Here is a 23,536-nt window from a genome sequence, read left to right as displayed (position 1 = left end):
TTTCCAATACTGTATTCTCTGTAAAATTGGATTTTGAGTCAAGACTTGTTTATAGAGTAATAATCAAAGGCCTGAATAGAAGTTGCACTTAAAGTTTCAGTAAGTGCAAGTACAGTGGCCTAGGGTTGTAGTAGAGATGAAGTCACCAGTAGCATTGATGTTACATGTTTCAAACAGTATTTTGGCAGCAACTAGTCATTCATGAAGGTGATTATAGTGTTCATTTAGATGATTCTTTTTAAATAGGAAACAATAATTATAGGCCTTAAACAATTTAGGTGTCATCTATCATTAGTAATAATGTTAAGAATCATATCAGATGTATGGTTCTTTTTGCTGTTGAAACTATGTGTTAGATAGTAAAGAATGAACAGTAGAGCAGAGATTCATACTACTACTAACTACTACTACTACTAAGTCGCTTCAATCGTGTCCGACTCTGTGCAACCCCACAGACGGCAGCCCACCAGGCTCCCCCATCCCTGGGATTCTCCAGGCAGGAACACTGGAGTGGGGTGCCATTTCCTTCTCCAATGCATGAAAGTGAAGTCGCTCAGTCGTGTCTGACTTCCAGCGACCCCAGGGACTGCAGCCCACCAGGCTCCTCCGTCCATGGGATTTTCCAGGCAAGAGTACTGGAGTGGGCTCACAGTGGTCACTAAAAGACAAAACTAGGGGTTAACAAATAAGTGAAATTGTCTTCTGTATTGGTTTGTAAGAATAAATTATATATAGATTAGGATGAGTTGGAATTGATACCAGTGATGTATTGAGGAAAAAAATACGAAACCTAAAAGCCAGAAGTATTCAGACTTAGAAATTGTGGTCAGCGTGCAGGTGTGTTTAGGCATGTAGCACAAAGGTTGAATGTGAACACTGTGAACAGTAAAGTGCAGCCAGTGGAGAAGAGACCAAAGACCATTTCCATTTGGATACTCTGAAGATGTATCGTAACTACTGGTGTTTTACAGCATATTAGTTTTTACCAGACTAGTGTACTACTGTATATCAGAAATTCAAGAACCAGTGAACAAAGCTATATTCTCTCAGAATGCTCAACCACTGGCATATCTTACTCAGTTAATAGAAAATCATTTTATTTTAGAAAACTACTTAGCTTATATTGAGTTAGCACATTTACTTTAATGTTTTTAACTTATTTATTTTTGGCAGTATTGGGTCTTCGTTGCTGCACAGGCTTTTCTCTCCTTGTGGCGGGCAAGAGCTCCTGTCTAGTTTGCGCAGGCTTTTCTCTCCTTGTGGCGGGCAAGAGCTCCTGTCTAGTTTGCGCAGGCTTTTCTCTCCTTGTGGCGGGCAAGAGCTCCTGTCTAGTTTGCGCAGGCTTTTCTCTCCTTGTGGCGAGCAAGAGCTCCTGTCTAGTTGAGCCTCGTGAGCTTCTCATCGCAGTGGCGCCTCTTATTGTGAGCACGGGCTCTAGGCACTCGGGCTTCAGTAGTTGCGGCCCGTGGGCCCAGCAGCTGCAGCTCGTGGGCTCCAGAGCACAGGCTCGGTAGTTGTAGCACACTGGCTTAGTTGCTCTGCGGTATGTAGAATCTTCCCGGACCAGGGATCAAACCCCTGTCTCCTGCATTGGCAGGTAGATTCTTTGCCACTGAGCCACTAGGGAAGCCTTTAACTCATTTTAATTGTCAAAAAAATTAACTCGTGAACTCAGAATCTCTTCTCTTGCTTTAGTTGAAAATGTAGGCTTATTTCTGACTTGACTCTGTAGTACACTTGTAGGTACTAAGATCATGACTCCTTTTGCTGTTCCTAACTTTTGTGTCCTCAGTTGTTCCACAGATATTTGCTGAGTACCTCCTCCAGCTACTAGCCTGGGCACGTGAGACACATCAGGCAACATGGTAGGCAGTAAGTCAGAGTGCACATGAGCAGCTGATAAGTGACACAGAAATAGGGAAGTTCAAGCTGGGCACAGGTAACTAACTGGGTGGTCACTGGGACAGTGTGACCGCTTAAGTCTGCGAGGGGAGGCCTCATTAAAAAGATGGTAGTTGAACAGATTTAAGGAGGTAAAGGAGTTAGCCCATCAGATACTTGATCCCAGCCCACTGGGAGCTGGATACATGAATCTGGAGAGGATCAGAATTTAGATCCTATTTCATTAGTGAGAGTGCCAAGAGAGTGAGTATAGAGAAGGGAAGATGACCAAAGACTAAGCCCTGGAACCAAAAAAGAGGAGACAGCGAGGTAGGAGGAGAACAGAGTGTGGGGCCCTGAGAGGCAAAGCACATGCAGCGTCCAGAGTAGAGGGCGGCCAGGCTAGCCACCTGGGGCGGAGTGAAACAAGGAGGGGCAGCAGGCACTCGGATAAGCTCTCTGAGCAGTTTCAGTTCTGTCCTCAGGAGCAGAAGTCTGGGTGGGTGTGAGAGGATGGAGATGTTTGCATAATTGTACAACGATTATGTAAGTCTTTCACCTGAATGAAGGTAAAGAAAAGGTGGAGAAAGAATAGGAAAAGAGGAATTAGAGTATCGGTAGCTGTGAAATGGAGTGCTAGTTGACTCAGAAAGTAAGGTCAATAGAAATTTGATTTTTTTTTCAATAGATGGGGAAATAATGTGTATGAATGTTGGTGGGAATCTTCAGTGGATAGCAAAAGACTGCCACAGGTGAGAAGGAGAAGCAGTGGAGCGATCTTCTCAGATCATTGGAATAGGGTCACAGAGCAGAGGTTGGCACATTAAAGTTCTGAAAACAGGCAAAACCACAAAGGTTAGATGTTAGTGAGTGAGTAGGTGTGGTGATATAAATTCTACTGCCTTTTTTTTTTCTTCTTTCCTTTTGTTTTCAGTTGAACAGAAAGTGAGGTCATCAGTGTAGAGCAGTGATGGGGGAGTAAAAGTGGGGGTTCAAGGAGAGAGGAGAAAAGTGAAAGTGAAAGTCACTCAGTCATGTCTGACTCTTTGTGACCCCATGGACTGTATAGTCCATGGAATTCTCCACGCCAGAATACTGGTGTGGGTAGCCTTTCCCTTCTCCAGGGAATCTTCCCAACCCAGGGATCAAACCCAGGTCTCCCGCATTGCAGGCGGATTCTTTACCAGCTGAGCCACCAGGGAAGCCCAAGAATACTGAATTGGGTAGCCTATCCCTTCTCCGGGGGATCTTACCAACCCAGGAATCGAACCAGGGTCTCCTGCATTGCAGGCAGACTCTTTACCAACTGAGCTATAAATGTTGGTGAAGAGCATATGGAATTAGGGTGTTGGGTGTGACCACCTGGCAGATGAAGGACCCACTTTTGAGCATCATGGTTGTGAATTTAAGGTGAGAGACCAGTTGGCACGGTGCATGTTTTTCTCCCACAGTGTTCAGCTGTAATCTTGTACAGCAGAGTGTGTAGAGTTGGATCTAGCCCAGGTTGACAGTTTACCTGATTAAGTATGACAAAAGAAGGGTTGTAGTCAAGCGGAACTATCCAGAGTCTGTGTGTGAAAGTGATTATTCCGGTTGGCCATGGAATTCATACCGATGAGGGGAATGAGGGCATGGTGGTCTTCACCCTGGAGTCCCACTTGACTCCTTAAGTCTGTCTGTAGAAGGCCTTCCTGGACTTTGTGGTCTCCTGGTCTGCTTGGTCTGGGATTCTCCTACTGTGCTGAAGCCCCAAGATACTCCTAACCTTGCTCGGCAGGCTCTGCCTTGCTGTCTGTCCCTCTGTCCTGGCAAAGCAAGAATAAAGCAGTCTCCTCGATAGAAAGTAACGCTGTCCTTCGTGTTCTCTGTGAAATTGTAGCTCATGTAGGCCTTTAAAAGAACTGTGCCGTGTAAGAGAAATAAAGATGCTCATTAGTCCCTTTTATGAGTAAAGCAAAGCTAGGAGATCCTGTCTCATGGAAGCAAATTACAACTGTTCTGGAAATCTTTAAAAATCATGTCAGTTTCACATGTAAATATGTATCAAAAGCAGCAAGCTGATGCCTCTTCTCTTTGCCGATGACCGCAGTTTACTTACAAACTGTTAGCAGATAACAGACAAATTTTTCAAAGGCAAACTGTGTCAAATGAGTGTTATCAAGAAGGGCATATAAAGATAGTGATGTGCTTCAGGAAGTAAGAAAAAATATACTCCTATGTTGAGAGATGAAACCAACACATTCAGATGATTTTAACAAAGTCAGCATTTGATCACTTTTAATAAACAGAGGATTACTAATGAATGACATGACCAAGGACAGGAGAGAAAAGACTGTTACTGTTTTGTTATCCATGATATTAGAATTGGTGCTCAAAAAGAGAAATTGCTGTAGATCACTGCGTCATCAGGGCTTCCCTTGTGGCTCAGCTGGTAAAGAATCTGCCCACAAAGCGAGAGACCTGGGTTCCATCCCTGGGTGGGGAAGATCCCCTGGAGAAGGGAAAGGCTACCCACTCCAGTATCCCGGCCTGGAGAATTCCATGGACTGTATAGTCCGTGGGGTCACAAAGAGTCAGACACGACTGAGCCACTTTCACTTTCACTCTGTCATCAAAGCTAGAAAGATGTGGGTGGACCATACATGTGAGATAGCAACAACTAATGGGCCGTGTACCTGTTGTGACGAACCTGCCCCCCTCAAGAATTTGAAAATTAAAATGTGGAATAGCCTTTTAATAGTTGAACAATTGGAGTCAACTTAGAAATCGTGCTTCTGAGCAAGTATCTGGAAAGCGATCAGGAAGAGACACAACAAGGTTTCTCCTATACCCAGGAGGCTATGCTGGAATTGTATTAAACATATTAAGTTAAGGAAGGAGTGTAGAATGCAGAAGTGTTGATCAGTCTTGTGTCCTCAGCCCCAGAAAAAGAAGTGTCATATGTGCAAAGAGAGGCAGTTCCCATTTAGGTGACGCAGTGTGTCATCAATTTGATACTTGAGTTGCAACACTATCTCTAGGGTAAATATGGCTGCAGAGGGTAAATACCAGAACATGATCGACATTTCAAGTTCCATTAGCAGGATCATCAGTTCCTTAAGATAGATGTGTCAAACTAATCATGGTCTGATGCCGTTCAATATTCGATTGCTGATGTCTTTTCGTTAGGATTTTATGCTCATCTGGCAAGCTGATTTATAGTGATAGCTCACATTTTTATTAAATAGAAGTTACCAGTTCCTCATTTACACATTTTATGTATATTAGCTCATTTAACCCTCATAAGAGCCATGTGAGATAGATATCCTTGTTATCCCCCTGTACAGAGACACACAGAGTAATTTGCCTAATGGCAGACCCGGGATTCAGATTGAGCTGTCTGCCTCAAGATTGTCTTTTACCTGCTAGAACCATGTGCTGTACTATCTGGGCTTCTCATGTAAACCTGCCCTCTAGGGAAACAACACATTAATCCCATATTCCTGTGGTTATGTTTTGTCTTCTGTCAAAATGATTTCCTGATGGTGAATAACCAAGTGCCTTTTGGTTATGACGTGGCAGAGGACCAGCTCCTGGACTGGGCAGCCTCACTGAGGCATTCACAAGTATTTGGTGGCTAGGATTTCCTAGTTGTCTTCTGGCTGCCTCAGTAAGAGAGCTTTGCAGAGTTGGAGTCCTGGTGCCAATCCCACAGAGATTTTGATTTAATTGGCCTGGGATGAGGCCTCTGAATCTGTTCTTTAAAAAAAAAAAAACTCACTGGTGATTGTGGTGCCCATCAAAATTTGAAAATACTGCTTCAGATGACACATGACTCTGTCAATTTGTTTAACAACCACACTGGTGATTGTGGCGCCCATCAAAATTTGAAAATACTGCTTCAGATGACACATGACTCTGTCAATTTGTTTAACAACCTAGTTCAAATCTAAGGCACGGCAAAAGGAACAGTTTCACTTAGTACGCTTTGGCAGAAGTTTAATGATGGTTGTGATGAGCTAAATGTAAAGATCAGTTAAAAATATGAAGTCTTGGTGCCTGGGACCAAATGGTATTGGCTTTAAGATGTGTAGCGGAGTGGTTTGGATTTTAGGCCTTGAGCTGGACGTCCAGGCTGGGGGTAGATGCCCTGTCTGTTGCACAGCTGGGCACATGTGGGCAGCCTGTCAGGCTGTCCGGTACTGCATTCCTCCTTTGCCAGAGGGGGATGGTAGCTCCATACTGTAATCCATACAAAGCCCTGAGCCCAGAACCTTCTATTTGGTTAGTGTTCAGTAAACGCTAGCACTTGTTGCCATTTAGGTGTTTTTCCAACTGGGGATATCTTTGGTGAGCCTAACGCCCTTTCTGACCAGGTGTTTCTGCTTGCTCCAGCATGTCTCGTAGAGTGCTGCTGAGGGTCAAGACTTTATTTGGTCTCCACACACAGTCTTAACAACAGACTGGGACCTTCATAAACATTATTCTTGAACCACCTGAGTTAACCAGTATAGCAGTTGAGCAATTAGCTTAGTATTAAATCTTAAAGATATTTTTAAAATGTTTTTCAGCTAGTATAAATTAGGAATCAAAGATCAGTTTTATAGTGATTTTTTTAAAGCATCTGAGAGAAAGCAAATTCTCGTTTTACTTTTTTCAGTTTCACTGAACTTCTGGCCTGGATTTTCTCAGGTTCTAATTTGTGTAAGGTTGTGCTTTATTAACAGCTTTTAAAAGCATATGGGAGATGTATTTCTAGAGTTTCTTGGGATTTTCTTTTAAGGACTATATAAGATACTGAAGGAGTTCGAATTCTCCTTTTGGACATATTTAAGGCTCCCAAATTAAGGGATCAGGCTTTCTTTTTCTGTATACTTTAGACCTGTAGATATAAGATTAGAAGAAAATGTAGCATATAGGCATGCATTGAGTAAGAAAATGGGCTCTTGATTCAAGTCCTGGCTTTCACCACTTATGGACTCCATGATTTTTGGCAAATTTCTAAAGTTCTCTATTCAATTTCTTCACCTGTAAGAGGCCTGATAATATTACCTAATTAATGGGGTTGTAATGAATATTAAATTATGTCAACTATACGTTGAAGCACTTGAGAGTGTTGCCTGCTATTGCTCAATCCCTGAGGCGTGTCTATCTCTTTGCTACCCCAGGACTGTGTAGCGTGCCAGGCTCCTCTGTCCTCCTCTGTCTCCTGGAGTTTGCTCAAATTCATGTCCATTGAGTCAGTGATGGTATCTGACCATCTCATCCTCTGCCACCCCCTTCTCCTTTCACCTTCCATCTTTCCCAGCATTAGAGCCTTTTCCAGTGACTCAGCTCTTTGCATCAGGTGGCCAAAGTGTTGGAGCTTCAGCAGTCCTTCCAAGGAATATTCAGGGCTGATTTCCTTTAGGATTGACTGGTTTTCTTCTTGCAATCCAGGGGATTCTCAAGAGTCTTCTCTAGCACAATTCAAAAGCATCAGAAGGTGCCTGTTGCATAAATCTTTTAAGCATTGATGATTTTGATGAAAATGATGACATCCACCCAAATCATCTGAACAAAAAAGAAAACTAGAATAAAAATATTTTAGCATCTTAAATTTTTCTCGTAAACTATTTGGTAAAAAATTTTAATTAAAAATAATTATGGGCCTTAGCCTATGAAAAAAAATTTAATTCTTTTAATGTAATACTTTATGTAGTAAGGTTAATTCCTATGTCCTATGGGATGGCTTAATTCCATAACACAAGCTGGAATCAAGATTGCCGGGAGAAATATCAATAACCTCAGATATGCAGATGACACCACCCTTAGGCAGAAAGTGAAGAGGAACTAAAAAGCCTCTTGATGAAAGTGAAAGAGGAAGGAGAGTGAAAAAGTTGGCTTAAACCTCAACATTCAGAAAACGAAGATCATGACATCTGGTCCCATCACTTCATGGCAAATAGATGGGGAAACAGTGGAAACAGTGTCAGACTTTATTTTTTGGGGCTCCAAAATCACTGCAGATGATGATTACAGCCATGAAATTAAAAGACGCTTACTCCTTGGAAGGAAAGTTATGACCAGCCTAGATAGCATATTCAAAAGCAGAGACATTACTTTGCCAACAAAGGTCCGTCTAGTCAAGACTGTGGTTTTTCCAGTGGTCATGTATGGATGTGAGAGTTGGACTGTGAAGAAAGCTGAGCGCCGAAGAATTGATGCTTTTGAACTGTGGTGTTGGAGAAGACTCTTGAGAGTCCCTTGGACTGCAAGGAGATCCAACCAGTCCATCCTAAAGGAGATCAGTTCTGGGTGTTCTTTGGAAGGACTGATGTTAAAGCTGAAACTCCAGTACTTTGGCCACCTCATGTGAAGAGTTGATTCATTGGAAAGGACTCTGATGCTGGGAGGGATTGGGGGCAGGAGAAGGGGGATGACAGAGGATGAAATGGCTGGATGGCATCACCGACTTGATGGACGTGAGTTTGGGTGAACTCCGGGAGCTGGTGATGGACAGGGAGGCCTGGTGTGCTGCAATTCACGGGGTTGCAAAGAGTCGGACACGACTGAACTGCACTAATGGGATGGCTTATCTGTCGTGTTTACTTGGTAGTCGGATTTAGCAGAGAAGCTGAAGATATTTTTTCAGGGCGGGGGGTTGTATTTCTACATTACATTCTTTTCCTTTGTTAAGTTAAAAAAATGTTTTTAATCTGACAAAATTTGTGATCCCCTATCAGAAAACCTGGATTCAAGTCTCTGCGCTGCCATTCATCAGGGAAGGCAGGTTACCTGGCTTATAAGAACCTCTTCTCCTTTATCTGCAAAAGTAGAATAAGATACTGTATCTCACACATTTGTGTGAGAAATAAAGTTGCCTCTAATGGGGCTTTCTATTCCCTCTGTTCTGCACAGTAGAAATAAAATGTGAGCCACCTGTGTCATTTTAAGTTTTCTAGTAGCCACATTAAATAAAAGAAATGAAATTCGTTTTAATATATTTTATTTACTCTAGTATGTCTAAAATATTATCACTCCAACATGTAATTAATATAAAAATTATTAATAAGATTATTCTTTTCATTCTCAGTCTTTGAGATCTGGTGTGTAATTTATACTCACAGCACATCTCAACTTGAACTAGCAACATTTCAAGTGCTCAGGAGCCACATTCTGCTAGTGGCTATCAGTCCAGATCTGGAATACAGATTACTGGTCCCATCCCTGAGTACCTTGAGGCTGCCTTGGCCTCAAGCAGCTTTATTCTTGAAACTGTGTGCACCTCTGGACAAATGAGCCTGACATTTCTTTCTGCATCAACCTGGATTAGTATCTTTGTCCTGGGAAGACAGGCCCCTGCCCTTAGCCTTCTAGCTGACCCACATGAGGACTTGCTCTGGGTATGTCACGTGCCTCTCTGTTTGGCCAAGGGCCAGAGACAACCAGGAATTCCGAGAATGATAAACCTTTTGAACCACAAGGATCAGAGTTCCAGGGCAGGAGCTGAAGTTCAGGACAAGATTGGGCTTCCTAATGCCCTTCATTCTTGCCTCTTATCCATCCTATTTGCCTTCTTTCCCGCATTTTAGAGATTTATCTGGTGTCCTTGGGAAAACAGCAAATACCAGCAGTCTGCTAAGGAATTCAGCTTTTCTCGCCTCTGCCTCAGTATTGATTAGCAAGGTAGCCCTTCCTTCCCAAACATTAACTTTTAAAAAAGACATTCAGAATGTTTTGGAGGCCAGGAAATTTGGAGAACAGAAATATTCACATCTAAGCTTTTTTTTTATTTTAGGGTTTTGTACTACTGTTTTTCATCCAAATTTGGGGAGAAATATAGTAAAGGAGTGTTACCCTAATAGCTGTATGTTATGGTAAAAAGATGTAGAGAATAGGGCACCCAGGTGTACTCATCCAGCAAAAGAAATCTGCTCAGATGTCACCTTCTTAGGAAGAAGTCCTACCCTGATCTCTCTGACCTAAAATAGCCCCCAGCCTGCAGCACTCTCTCTTGCTACCATTTTTGTCTGTCTTGTAGATATCACTTATTACTAACTAAAATTCTTTGACTTCCCAAATAGAATATAAGCTCCGTAAGAGTATGGACTTTGTTTTGTTTATCCCTGCATCCCCCAACTCCTAGTATAATGCTTGGCTGTTGCAAGTGAAAAGTGAAAGTGTTAGTCCTCTGCAACTCTTTGTGACCCCATGGACTGTAGCCCAACAGGCTCCTCCGTCCATGGCATTTTCTGGTGAGAATACTGCAGTAGGTTGCCATTTCCTTCTTCAGGGGATCTTCCCGACTCAGGGATCAAACCCAGGTCTCCTGCGTTACAGGCAGACTCTACCTTCTCAGCCACCAGGGAAGCTGGCTATTGAATCAATGAATAAATAAGTGAAAGGAAATACTGTATGTACTGATAATTTTAAAATTAGTTTCCTAGGAGAAGTCTACCCTGACCACTGTTTCTCTGACCAGTGTGTGTGATAAGTTTGAATTTTCAGATCTAATCTCAGTGGTAGGAATCCTGGTGTTTATTCTAGGTCAGTCGTATAGATAAACTTTCACTGCTTTTAGATAGTCCAGGGCTTGCAGAGGGGAGAAAAGTAGTTTGTATTGAAGTCGTAAAAGGGAGAGCTGATCTGTACAGGTGAAAATTTCAGATTACACAGGGTAATAAAATGGAAGAGGGGGCATTGGGATAGGGAAGTGGTTTGAAATTTTTTTACAGTTCAGCTGCTATTTATGTCTGAGGTTTTGGGGCAAGAAAGTTGATAAATAAGAAGCTTAGGGAAAAGGTGGGAGAGAGTCATAACCAGAAAGATTAGTATTATTTGGAGGAGAGGTTGGCTATATAGACTTGTGCCCCAAAAGCCACAAATCGTATTTCCATTGTCTTTGTTTATAATAAGCTTTATTTAACATCTTAATTAATTAATCCTCAGTGGTTCTTTTGGTTTACCTCTTGTGCATTTGCACCAGCTTGATGTTAATGGCCCTTGGAATTACGGTCCTGTGAGCACGGACTCATCATACTCTGCACGGGCCAGAAGTTCTATTGAAACTTCTGGTTTGTCCCAGGAGCACCCTGCCCATAAAAACTAATCCAGGCATGTTGAGAACTCTCAGATATTATTAAGTACCATTTATATTGCATTCAAGTAAATTTTTAGCAAAAGAAATAAATTCAGATTTACCAGCCTTTACTGTTCCTTGTTCTACTTCTTTAAATGAGAAAATCTATTGTTGTATGTAAATGTGTCAACTTTTTTACATACTGTGAATAAATTGTTTGGTTTGTAAATATATTTAAGAATAACAATAATCAAAATAGTTAATTTTTATATTGTGGCAGTAGGTTTTATTTCAGGTGTTTTTAAAATAGTGTTATCATTTTACGGTTTTATAAAGTTTGATTAAAGAATAGTATTTCAGGTGTAGTAGATAATTTATAGGGACTATGTCTAGTTATATTAAGTTCAAGTGATGCATTTTAATCTAACATCTTGTTTCTTCTCAGTCTGCAAGACTTGTATTGTCCAGCACTTTGAAGATAGCAATGATTGTCCAAGGTGTGGCAACCAGGTTCATGAGACAAACCCATTAGAAATGTTGAGGTATGTCAATATATTTTTAGTTCCTCTAACTTAAATAATTATATAAGCTCTTAATAATTTTTATTATGCATCATAATATTTGTTGGTGCCTTGACTCAGTTAATGTAGGCTTTGATTTTCATTTTAAAGCATTTTATTTCAATTTATTTTATTAAGAAATGAAAAATAAGGCTGTGCATATTAAATATTTAAGAAATATATTTCCAAATTAAAAATTACAACTTATCTCAGGATCTCAGGGTTACTTTAGTTGCAGTTATTTTTAGTATTTTATTATTCTACACAGTACTCTCTATTTGTTGAGCTACATGGTAGTGGGAAGAGGGCAGAATTAATAGGGATACTAATCTTGGGACTCTTAATTTTTCAATCAACTTTATTTTTTTTTTATTTTATTTTTAAACTTTACAATATTGTATTGGTTTTGCCAAATATTGAAATGAATCCATCACAGGTATACATGTGTTCCCCATCCTGAACCCTCCTCCCTCCTCCCTCCCCATACCATCCCTCTGGGTCATCCCAGTGCACCAGCCCCAAGCATCCCAAGTTCATCGCAGCACTGTTTATAATAGCCAGGACATGGAAGCAACCTAGATGTCCATCAGCAGATGAATGGATAAGAAAGCTGTGGTACATATACACAATGGAGTATTACTCAGCCATTAAAAAGAATACATTTGAATCAGTTCTAATGAGGTGGATGAAACTGGAGCCTATTATACAGAGTGAAGTAAGCCAGAAAGAAAAACACCAATACAGTATACTAACGCATATATATGGAATTTAGAAAGATAACCCTGTATACGAGAAAAACACCAATACAGTATACTAACACATATATATGAAATTTAGAAATAACCCTGTATACGAGACAGCAAAAGAGACACTGATGTATAGAACAGTCTTATAGACTCTGTGGGAGAGGGAGAGGGTGGGAAGATTAGGGAGAATGACATTGAAACATGTATAATATGATGTATGAAACGAGTCACCAGTCCAGGTTCAATGCAGGGACTCTTAATTTTTAAAAATTTATCATATATTCTAAAAGTGTATATTTATGTAAAACCAAAAAGAATTTTTAAAATGACTACCCTTTTCTTAATGGTATAATCATTATACCAAATAAATAGTAATAATATAAAGAAGTGTAGTCATATATTTTTAAAGTTAGAAGTGCTATATAAGATCCTAATCCAAACCAAACCTTATTTCAAGATTATAGATGGAACTTTATAGGAGTGACACTGCCTAAGGTCCACCAAACTCAAATGTCACTTCCAGCCACAAACCAACTGAACGCATTTTTCTTCCCACAGTTCATACCATAGTAAAGAGCCCTCATGAACGTTCATCTCTGTGTAGTGTTTGCCATCATTCTGTAAATCTGGATTTTCAGGTCTTATATCTTAGACTTTTTTCTATTTTAGTGTCTATAGTTGGAGTAATTTGTCTATAAGTAAATGTCTGCTCCATTGGTTTTCAAAGTTCGGTCCCTACACCATTACTATCTTAATAGAAATGACAGTTTTGGGGCCCCCACCTCAGACCTTCTGAATCAGCAACTCTAAGAAGTGCTGCAAGTGAGGGACATGGCAGGGGGAAGGGAGGCAGTGAACGGCGGACAGATGCTAGTTCTAAATAAAATGGTGAGGATAGGCCTCACTGAGAAGGTGGGATCTGAGCACAGGATCACTGTCCTTCTGAGGGAACAGCCACATGTAGATCTGGGGGGAGTATGCCTGTTCCAGGTCAGGAGGGCACCTGCAGCTTGTCTGAGGAACAGCATGGGCAGGGATCAGGAGCTCAGAGCAACTAGAGCATGAGACAAGGAAGACTAAGTAAGGAGAGAGCAGGTTTGGGGCTGGTAGATCTGGAATTTAGGCTTCCCTGGTGGCTCAGCTGGTAAAGAATCCCCTTGCAATGTGGGAGACCTGGGTTCAATCCCTGGATTGGGAAGATCCCCTGGAGAAGGGAAAGGCTACACATTCCAGCATTCTGGCCTGGAGAATTCCATGGACTGTATAGGACTGAGCAACTTTGACTTTCACAGATGGGGAGTTTGGATTTGGGCATGTTGAGTCTATTAATCATTTCAGAGAAGAGGGAAGTCGGCTGGTGAATATGCAAGTCTGTGACTTGAGAGAGGTCTCTCTGGGGTTAAAAATCTGGTGGTCTTCAGTGTGCAGATAGTATTTAAAACCGTGGGACAAGAGAGGAGCACGTAAGGGCATGAGTGGAGAGAGGTGTGGAGGACCGAGGATGGGTCCCTGGAACATTCTAAAGTTGACGGATCAGGAAGAGGGGGAGTAACCAGCAAAGGAAACTGAAAAGGCACAGTCAGTATAAGAGAGGGAAGCTTCCAGAGTGTGTGGCCTAGAAGCCAAGCAAAGGTGCGGGCGTGCTGGACTGTGATGTTGTAAGGTGAAGACCGAGAGTTGGCGGTTGGATTTAACAGTTGGAGGTCAGCAGCCTTGACAGAAGCACTTTCTGTGGAACTGTGAGGCGAAACCTAACTGGATTGTTACAAGAGAGAAGGGGAGGCACAAGAGTTAGAAACAGCGAGTATCGACAGCTTTTTTCAAGTTTTGCCACTTATGGGGGCAAAGATATGGGGTGGTCACTGTTCAAAGAAGTGCAGTCAAGAGGGCTTTTATTTTGTTGTGCTGTGGGAGCAGTACTGACATGTTTGAAAGGAATAATCCAAGAAAGAGCCAAGAGATAATAATAGGAGAGAGGGGGAGAGGGGACATTGCTGAAGCAGTGTTCTTGGGAGGGAAAAGGGTGTGGCGTGTAACAGTTGAAGAGATTGGCTTCATGGGGAAGCATCAGCAGACCCTCTGCAGCAGCAGGTGGGAGGGCAGAGTGCAGATGCCACGGGTCGATGCAGTGCTCAGATTCTGTAGACGTTTGTGTCTCACTGAGCAGATGTTTTATCAGCCAGGAGTAGGGTGGAAAAGGGATGTAGGGGTTGGAGGAGAGGGAAAATGTGTTGTGCAGGAAAGTAAGAGAATACATGAACTGGGGAAGTACAGTATGAGTCCTGGAAATCCCGAAGGCACATCTGGGTTGTAGTTGTGAATTTGAAGGGGTGTGGTTGTGTGTTTTTCCAGCCCAATGGCTACCAGCACAAGTTAACAGAGAGTGGGGTTTAACTAGTGTTGTGGTTGTACCAAATAATTTGAGCAGGTGAGGGGGGGACAAGGGAATCAAAGGTACACGCAAGGTGTGGCTTTAATGATGACTGACTGAGAAGTAAATTCTAAACTGGATGAGGAGGGCAGAGAGCACATGAAATTGGCCAGGGATGATGCATATTACAGGGACAGAAATGAAACTGGTTGATTCCTGATCTGTCTGTATATGAGTGAGTGAGTGAAAGTCACTCAGTCCTGTCTGACTCTCTGTGACCCCATGGACTATATAGCCCATGGAACTCTCTAGGCCAGACTGCTGGAGTGGGTAGCCATTCCCTTCTCCAGAGAATCTTTCCAACCCAGGGATCGAACCCAGGTCTCCTGCACTGCAGGCTGATTCTTTACCAGCTGAGCCACAGGGGAAGGCCAGGGATACTGAAGTGGGTAAGATCCAATCAGTCCATCCTAAAGGAAATCAGTCCTGAATGTTCATTGGAAGGACTGATGTTGAAGCTGAAACTCCAATACTTTGGCCACCTGCTGCAAAGAGCTGACTCATTTGAAAAGGCCCTTACGCTGGGAAAGATTGAAGGCAGGAGGAGAAGGGGACGACAGAGGAGGAGATGGTTGGATGGCATCATGGACTCAATGGACATGAGTTTGAGTAAACTCCGGTGATGGACACGGAGGCCTGGCATGCTGCAGTCCATGGGGTTGCAAAGAGTCAGACACAACAGAGCAATTGAACTGAACTGAACTGAGCCTATCCCTTCTCCAGAGGATCTTCCTGACCCAGGAATCAAGCCAGGGTCTCCTGCATTGCAGGAAGATTCTTTACCAACTGAGCTATCAGGGAAGCCCCTGTTTGTACATAGTAAGAAGAAATTATGTTAGAGAATTGGCAAATGGGTATGTAGAAATTGACGAAAAGTAAATAGTTACTATACTCCAGGGAAAGAAAAAAGTTGAACGAGGGGATATCTTTAATCAGAGTACACTTTAAATATTTATATAATCATAATCATGTAAACATTCATTGTTAAACACAAAAATGGCAGTAAGACTATCAGGAAGAGGAGAGTTAGGAGAATGTATGTTGGGAGGACAGGGGCATGGAGGGATATCAAGAGAGCTAAAACATTATCTCCCACAGAAGGAGGTGAGAAGAATCTAGACAGCAAAAAAGGAATGGCTTTGTTTTTTCTCTATCTATAATATATATAGAAATATGAAAGTAAATGCTAATAGAAACAGCTTGGATTTGAAAGTGGTTGTACCTGGGGTTGTAGGAATCAGGAATAGGAAGGATGGGGCAAGAAAATGTGATATTTTAATATAACATTTAAGGTTGGGGGAAGTTTGATTTGTAAATTATGTGTTAATATATGTATTACACTGATAAAACAAACATTAAGAGAAATAATACTTCTTTTAAATACCGCAGCTGTTAAATAGACTGGGAAAACTGTGAATGAGTTAGTATGTGTGTCCTGAAGAATCAGGTGACCTTGGTTCGACTGGAGAGTAGGACTGGAAAAGGGTATCTGAGCCAGGATGAAGAGCGTGAGGGAGAAAAGCAGGTTGGAAAAGGCAGGGCACCCTTAGGGATGACTGCCTAAGCCACTTGGCTCGAGAAGAGTGACAGGGGAGCAGCACCACTTGCAGTTTGTAGGTTGGACTCACGTTCTAAGAACACTCTAAGCCAGGTGTTGGGAAGAAATTAGTTCTTGAGCAGGCAAGTCACGATCAGATTAGTGCTTAAGGAAAATTCGTTATGAACATGTCAAGGTTAAAGAGAATGTCTCTGGGCTGTCCTCTAAGTAGGGTGCTAGTTGAGGGAACAGAAGGATGGGAAGTGTGAAGAGACTGGGTGGGAGAAATACCGAGAAGGGGGCTTGATGAGTCAACATGTGAAGCAAGAGACAGGTGGGTGACGATAATGCTTGCATTTTGAGCCTATTTGGGACTGATATGGTATCATTTCTGCATTTAACTTTAAGAAAGTAAGGCAGGTTTTCAGAGATATTCTGTTGAAGGAGAAGACATTATCTTGACATAGATGAACAAAAAGGAGGGGCTTGAGATACTCGGCATCTGTTGGAAATATGGAACTTGAGCTTCACAGAGAGATGGAGGGGTGTGTGTGTGTGATCAGCCTGTATGTTAGTTTTGAAGTCACAAAAGTGGATGAGATCCTCAGGAAGTATGTAGAAAAGGTCAGAGAGTACAGAGAGCAGAGCAAAGGAGAATCCTCGGAGGCAGCAGTAGTTGGAAAAAGAAAAATATCGAGAGAACAAAGAAAGTCAACAGGAAAAAAGAAAAGTCGAGAACAGAAGTTTTCAAAGAGGCATCGCCAGGCAGCACAGACTGCTGCAGAGCATGAGGAGAAAAATGACTTTAAAAGTAATTAAAAATTTTTAAATTTTAACTCTAAAATTTCTTTTAAAATCTATTCAGTAATGGAAGTTATTGATGATTTGGGAAGGTCTGTCAAGTAAGAGAAGCAAAAAATATGTGACAGAAATAATGTTGGTTATGCTTTCAGAGTTTTCCAGTTGGAAGAAGAGGTTGAGAATCTGCTAACAGCTTGAGAAGACGATAGGTTAAGCCAGGATGGGGGGGGGGGGGGGTTTAGATGTGAGAAAAGTGTCCATGTTTATTGTCAGAGAAGGGTACTGCAGTTGAGCAGGAGGAATATGAGAGGGAGGCGTGCTGTAGGAGCAAGAGGGCAAGATGAGGAAGTGAAGCCATGGAGAGGAGGAGTTATGCTCAGATCCAGGAGGGAAAAGAGACAAAAGCAATGGCAAGATAGTGGGGTTGTTTTTTTTTTTTTTGGCCATGCTGATGTTTGGCATTAAAAGACACTCCCTTGGAAGAAGAGTTATAACCAACCTAGATAGCATATTGAAAAGCAGAGACATTACTTTGCCAACAAAGGTCTGTCTAGTCGAGGCTGTGGTTTTTCGAGTGGTCATGTATGGATGTGAGCGTTGGACTGTGAAGAAGGCTGAGTGCCGAAGAATTGATGCTTTTGAACTGTGGTGTTGGAGAAGGCTCTTGAGAGTCCCTTGGACTGCAAGGAGATCCAACCAGTCCATTCTAAGGGAGATTAGTCCTGGGTGTTCATTGGAAGGACTGATGCTAAAGCTGAAACCTCAATACTTTGACCACCTGATGTGAAGAGTTGATTCATTGGAAAAGACTCTGATGCTGGGAGGGATTGGGAGCAGGAGGAGAAGGGGATGACAGAGGATGAGATGGCTGGATGGCATCACCGACTCAATGGACATGAGTTTGAGTGAACTCCGGGAGTTGGTGATGGACAGGGAGGCCTGGCGTGCTGTGATTCAAGGAGTCGATTCAAAGAGTCGGACACGACTGAGCGACTGAACTGAACTGATGTTTGGCATGCGGGATCTTACTTCCCCAACCAGGGATTGAACGTGCACCCCCTGCAGTGGAAGGGTGGAGTCCTAACCACTGGACCACAAGGGAAGTCCCCAGTATTAGGTTTTTTTATCCAGGAAAAAATGGTCTCAATTTCTCAGAATGGAGATTTTCTTTCTCTACCAGAGTTGTCGTAGAGATTTTGAAAGTGGCTGGATCAGCTATTGGTGTATAACAGACCACGCCTAAATTTCATGCTGAAAACAACACTAAAAGCATTTTTGATTCCTCACAGTTCTGTGTGGTTCACAGATCCAGGTGGGCCTGCTGGTCTTGGCTGGGCTCACTTAGGTGACTGCAGTCAGAGGCTGGTGGGTCACTGCTCTGCTGATCCTGGCTGGGTTCTGTCCTGTTGGGTTGGGCTGCCCATGAACTGGTCTGAGATGGCCTTACCAGGGCAGCTTGGCTCTGAAGGACATGGTGTCTCATCCTCCAGACTTGTTCTTATAGTGGCAGGGATCCAGGAAAGTGCATCAAAGCACATGAAATGCCTCAGGCTTGGGCTCAGAGCTCAGCAGTGTCTCTTGTGCCACATTCTCTGGCCTGAGTATGTTTCAAGGCTGGCCCATATTCTCAGGGTGGAGGAAAAGACTCCCTCCCTTAATCACAGTCCTGTTCAGAGTGGGTAGATTATAGAGAGAACTGGAGACGGGACCATTTTTCTAATCTGTCTGCTCCTGGGACAGGCTGGAAATAAATGTGTTCCACCTACAGAGTAGTTGGGTGTGGTGCTTGTGCTAAAACCATATGTTCTGTATTTTGTAATCAATGTGAGATGCAAATCTTAATTTACATACTGGATTTTAATGTCTTTATTGTTAGTATATTCTCTTTTTTCCTCTTTGGAAGGTTGGATAACACACTAGAGGAAATTATATTTAAGTTGGTTCCTGGACTACGAGAACGTAAGTTACTCTTGAATTCTTGCAGATTTTTTGTTTTGTAAAATCACCATTTCTGTTAAAGATTTCATGATTGTTTCTATTATTTTTATACTTTTTTTCTTTTAAATTAGAAGAACTTGAGCGTGAGTCTGAATTTTGGAAGAAAAATAAGCCTCAAGAAAATGGACAAGGTGACTTTTTTTTTTTTTTTTACTTCCATCTGTTGGAATTTCTTAGCTTTTTGTAGCTGTGGTGAACTCATCTCGCTCTCCAAGCTCAAATTTCTCCTGTACAATAATATTGTGTACCCCTTTATATTATGAACTTTTCTGTGATTATGAACTTTTAATATAGAATCATGAGATTTTGTGTAAATGCATGTAAAATCTGGATCAGTCCAATTGAAGGTAATTTGAAATAGAGGAAACTGGGAAGAGAAAAAGGAGATAAAACAGAAAAGTGACCACTAATTATAGCAGTATTAGCTAAAGAGCTACAGGAAACTGAAGAAATGGCCATAGCCTGCAACTGAACAGTGAGGGGTTTATGGTTGTATCTATTTTATTTTGTATATTTAATAGGAGAAGGGACTTGAATGTAGCTGAAAGCCAGAGTGGAGGATCTTGCTATGCTCTGATAACCTGGAATGAACTTTTCATAGATAGAGTTCCAATAATACAAATTTATGTATTCTGAGATTTGAAAAATATTTCTAGGTACTTCTGGGAACTTTCCCCATCACATATGTTAAGTGTTCAGATTTGCCTTTTAGGTCCCAGGAGACTGAGCAGTGAGTAATTTTTAATAATTAAGGAAACTGGCAGACATTACTGGGTAGAGAAAAGGCTTTGCTTTTAGTACGTATATAATCACATAAAAGGAAAGAAAATACAACATATATGAAATTATAAGGAAGAAGCGTCCTTTTGTTTTGTCATTTAATATGAGATTTGTTTCAGGATGGCCTGAACACCACTGAAGTTTGTCAAGGATCGTATGTGTTTTCTGGGCTCATTCTTCTAGAGAGCTCGGTCTTCCACCTCTGGTTTTCCCATAAGATTCGCAGGATTGTCGATTACATACATATCATTGAAATGGCTTTCTCTTTTCATATGAAAAATGGGCATCAGAGTTGGGTTTTTTTTTTTTTTTTAGTTCAGCTGAACTGTGCAGGACTAGCTTCCTAAAGTGGGGAAAGTTTGAGAATAATTTTAAATGGAATAAGGTAGCAAGGGATTATTTTTAATCTATAATTAAAACACTGAAATGGGCAAAGAAGCCAAGCCTGGCAAAAAAAAGACTTAATTAAAGGCTTATTTTACCCAGATGTAAACTGCAATTTATACAGTAGTGCCATAGTAAAAAAATATAGGTAAAATTGACTGAATGTTCCAGTTTTTAACTATGTTTTCAAGACAGCAGGAGCCAGGGCTTGTCATGAGAAGCTGTGTGGTCAGGTTAGTCCATCACTCTGCGGCTTACAGATGCACCAGTGAAGGACCGCAGCCTGAGCTGTGTTTCTCTCCTTTCCCCCCATATTTCTGTCTTTTAAAAATAGTTTTAGCATATTTGGTCTTTAGTTTGGGTGGAGGATTTGGACCTTTTCTTGGAGCTGGAGCTTGGTCTATAGAAGGCAGTTCCTAAAAAGGCAGAAGAGAACACCCCCCTCTCCTGTACAACATATCTGTGATGCTTTTACTACAGTCATTACAGAGGCGCTAACTCATCTTTCTTTTTTTAATCTAACTGGTCTGTGTTTTTTTCCCTGGGCTTTTCTATACTGTAATGCTTGACTGGCTCATTCTTTCAAGTTTCAGCTTACATTTTATCTGGAAATCTCCCCTGAATCTTTGCTTCACCGCAGAATTTGGGTTTATTACCACCTCTGTTATATGTGCCCACTTGGCCTATCTTACCTCTTACATCAGAGTCTATCGACTTCTCCGTCTGTTTTCCTTACTTGCCCGAACCTCCTTTTATACCCTGACACCGTAAGAGTGGGGATGACCTCATAGTTTCAATGTTGTTCCCTCAGGCTTAGTCTAACAGAATTAAAGGCACTCAATAAACAAATGAATCATTAAATATATGTGCATTATATGTAGCCTGCAGGCATTTCATAGGTTAAATACATTTGATTATAGTATGAAATATTCTCAGATTTCTTTGATGGTGTTTTAATATGTTAGTTACATACATGTTAAAAAAGCTAATTCATTCTACTCGTTATTTCACTAGCTAATTAATTTTGAACTTAAATATTTTAGTTTTACTAAATATTTAGTTTAGTTGGTTTTAAACTTTGAATAAATGTAGAATTTGGAAGCATTTTTTTCTTTGATCAAAAGCACTTTATTATGTATATACAAACTTGAAATTCTAATTACATATGTTAACTGAACTTTTTAAATGATGTAGTTTAAAAAAACATTTCATACATTTCTTTAAACAACATATGTTCAAAATTATTAATTTATCAAATATATATTGTTGTGTTGTTTAGTCACTAAGTTGTGTCTGACTCTTTGTGACCCCCTGGACTGTAGCCCACCAGGCTCCTCTGTCCATGGAACATCCTGTCAATTTCTAAGTGGTCTAATCACTAATGGCTGTCATTTTGTGACCAAATATAGTTAGTCCTAAATCTTTCATTTGGGTGTCCTAGTGAGTCCAGAATTTGTAAGCTCTGCTAATGAGTCACTTATTGGTTTTTTTAAAATATTTCCATTATTGAGTTGGTTGGAACATTTTAAAGGTACTAAAATTTTCGGTTATTCTTCATCAAGAACTGTTAAGAAATGTTTTTTAAATTTGATTTTTGTTCTCATGGTTAGTGTATTGTTGCTTAACTATAAAATCTGAGTTATATCTAACTTGGCTTTGTTTAAATTACACAGATGATATGTCAAAAGTTGACAAACCTAAAGTAGATGAAGAAGGTGATGAAAATCAAGATGATAAGGACTATCACAGAAGTGACCCACAAATCGCTATATGTCTGGATTGTTTACGGAATAACGGACAATCGGGGGACAACGTAGTAAAGGTGAGTGGACAACTACAGTGGTTTCTTTATAATCATTTTATAGTAAATCTTCTATAACTTGTTGATAGATTTTCCTAATGTTTCAGAATGTTTGCTTTCAAAGTTCTTATTAACATAAACAAATAGAACGTCACTTTCTAATACTCCCTTGCCTGCAAATTGCCAAGCAGTTGCTTGCTTCAGGCTCCTTCCTGATTTCTAACCCTCAAAACTGAACCGTCCTGGGTCAATGCCACCACCTAGTGGCCAATGTGGAGAATCACACCTCTATTTCTCCTTCCATCTCCTTTTATACCTTTGTTGGGAGTTCATATACATACACTGTTTTTCCCTTTTTAAGTGTGGTCACCAACTTAGACTCGGGTCATTTCGTGACACACAGCATCTTCAACCTTTTTATTCATCCTCTTTTAGTTTTCTCTTTTGTTTCTCTATTTTTATTTGCAACTCAAAAAGCTATCCACGTCATGGCTAATACGTTTTATGAACAATATAGTTGGTTTAGATGGATGTCATAAAGTACCTGTGAACTTTTCCTTAACTTCCTCTGTGTGATCTGTAAGCCAGTGAGCTGAATTCCTCAATGCTGATTAACTTTTCCCAGCATCTTACAAAAAGAAATACGTATTAGCGTAACGATTCAGTGAATATTACCGACTATATGGACATGAGCAAAGATGTAAATAGTAAGTTTTTTCACTCGGGGATCTTTGGTTAGGTCTTACTCATACAAACAGGTATAATAAAATAAGATAATAGATTTAATTAAGAGAGATTGGTTGGACAAGACATGTAAAAGAGCACAGCAGTGGTTGGAGAAGTGGCCTCCATTCCCGTCCATCCTTCCGGGCCTGCCTGCCAGCATCTCATGCTCTGCTGCTGCACCCTTTCCTGTTGTCAGCCTTCTTTGCACATGAATTTTTAATGATCTTACATTTTTCTCTTATTCTCTGTCATTTCTGTAATCCCCTTTGGGGGAGGTTCTTAATGGAGATTATGAGCATCCTTTAGCTCTCTAATATATACAGTTATTATCTTGTAGTGAAAATTGAGTCAATCAAAAGGTGGAGTATCTCTTCATAAATAAATGAGGAGTCTACTTCTCTGCAGGATTTCTAGTATGAAAGTTACAAATCATTGAATTTCAGATTCATCTGAAAAATTAACTATCCCCTGCCTTGATACTGTTTGGCATCTTTGATACCTCACAATTCCAGTTGAGCTTTTATCTTTTCACTCTTTCCTTTATAGATTTTTCTCCATTCTTGTGCCTTCCTTCTTAAAACAACTTTTACAGCTTACCTGACTTGTACTGTGCTTTCCTGAGTCTCACCTTTTCCCTCCGGCCACTCCTCTACTGTCTCTACTGACGACTTCTTCCTGTCTTCTGCTTGGTATATGTGAGTGTAGGCTACTATCTAGCCCCCGCTCAGTTATTCTTTCTCTGTAGTCATCCTAGGAGGTCACTTGTACTTTTTGTGACTTCCAACTATGCAAAGAAATTTTTAAATCACCCTTTCCAAACCTGTCATCACTTCCAAGTATTATATCTCTAA

General features: G+C 41.0%; 1 protein-coding gene across 7 annotated transcripts in view; it reads left to right on the top strand.

The window, feature by feature from the left end:
* PCGF5 (polycomb group ring finger 5) overlaps window positions 1-23,536 on the top strand; it is a 122,625-nt gene that overhangs the window by 74,903 nt on the left and 24,186 nt on the right. For 5 of the 7 annotated variants that reach the window (XM_027529490.1, XM_027529492.1, XM_027529496.1 and 2 more), the window contains exons 3-6: window positions 11,367-11,463; window positions 18,900-18,955; window positions 19,066-19,125; window positions 21,832-21,980. In XM_027529490.1, the coding sequence (XP_027385291.1) occupies window positions 11,367-11,463; window positions 18,900-18,955; window positions 19,066-19,125; window positions 21,832-21,980 (362 nt within the window). The remainder of the gene's footprint in view (window positions 1-11,366; window positions 11,464-18,899; window positions 18,956-19,065; window positions 19,126-21,831; window positions 21,981-23,536) is intronic. The other 2 variants (XM_027529495.1, XM_027529493.1) reach the window with 1 other exon arrangement.

The sequence above is a fragment of the Bos indicus x Bos taurus genome, chromosome 26, assembly GCF_003369695.1.
Source record: "Bos indicus x Bos taurus breed Angus x Brahman F1 hybrid chromosome 26, Bos_hybrid_MaternalHap_v2.0, whole genome shotgun sequence".
Lineage (NCBI taxonomy): Eukaryota > Metazoa > Chordata > Mammalia > Artiodactyla > Bovidae > Bos > Bos indicus x Bos taurus.
The sequence above is the reverse complement of the archived record's forward strand: the minus strand, read 5'-3'. Positions and strand labels throughout refer to the sequence as shown.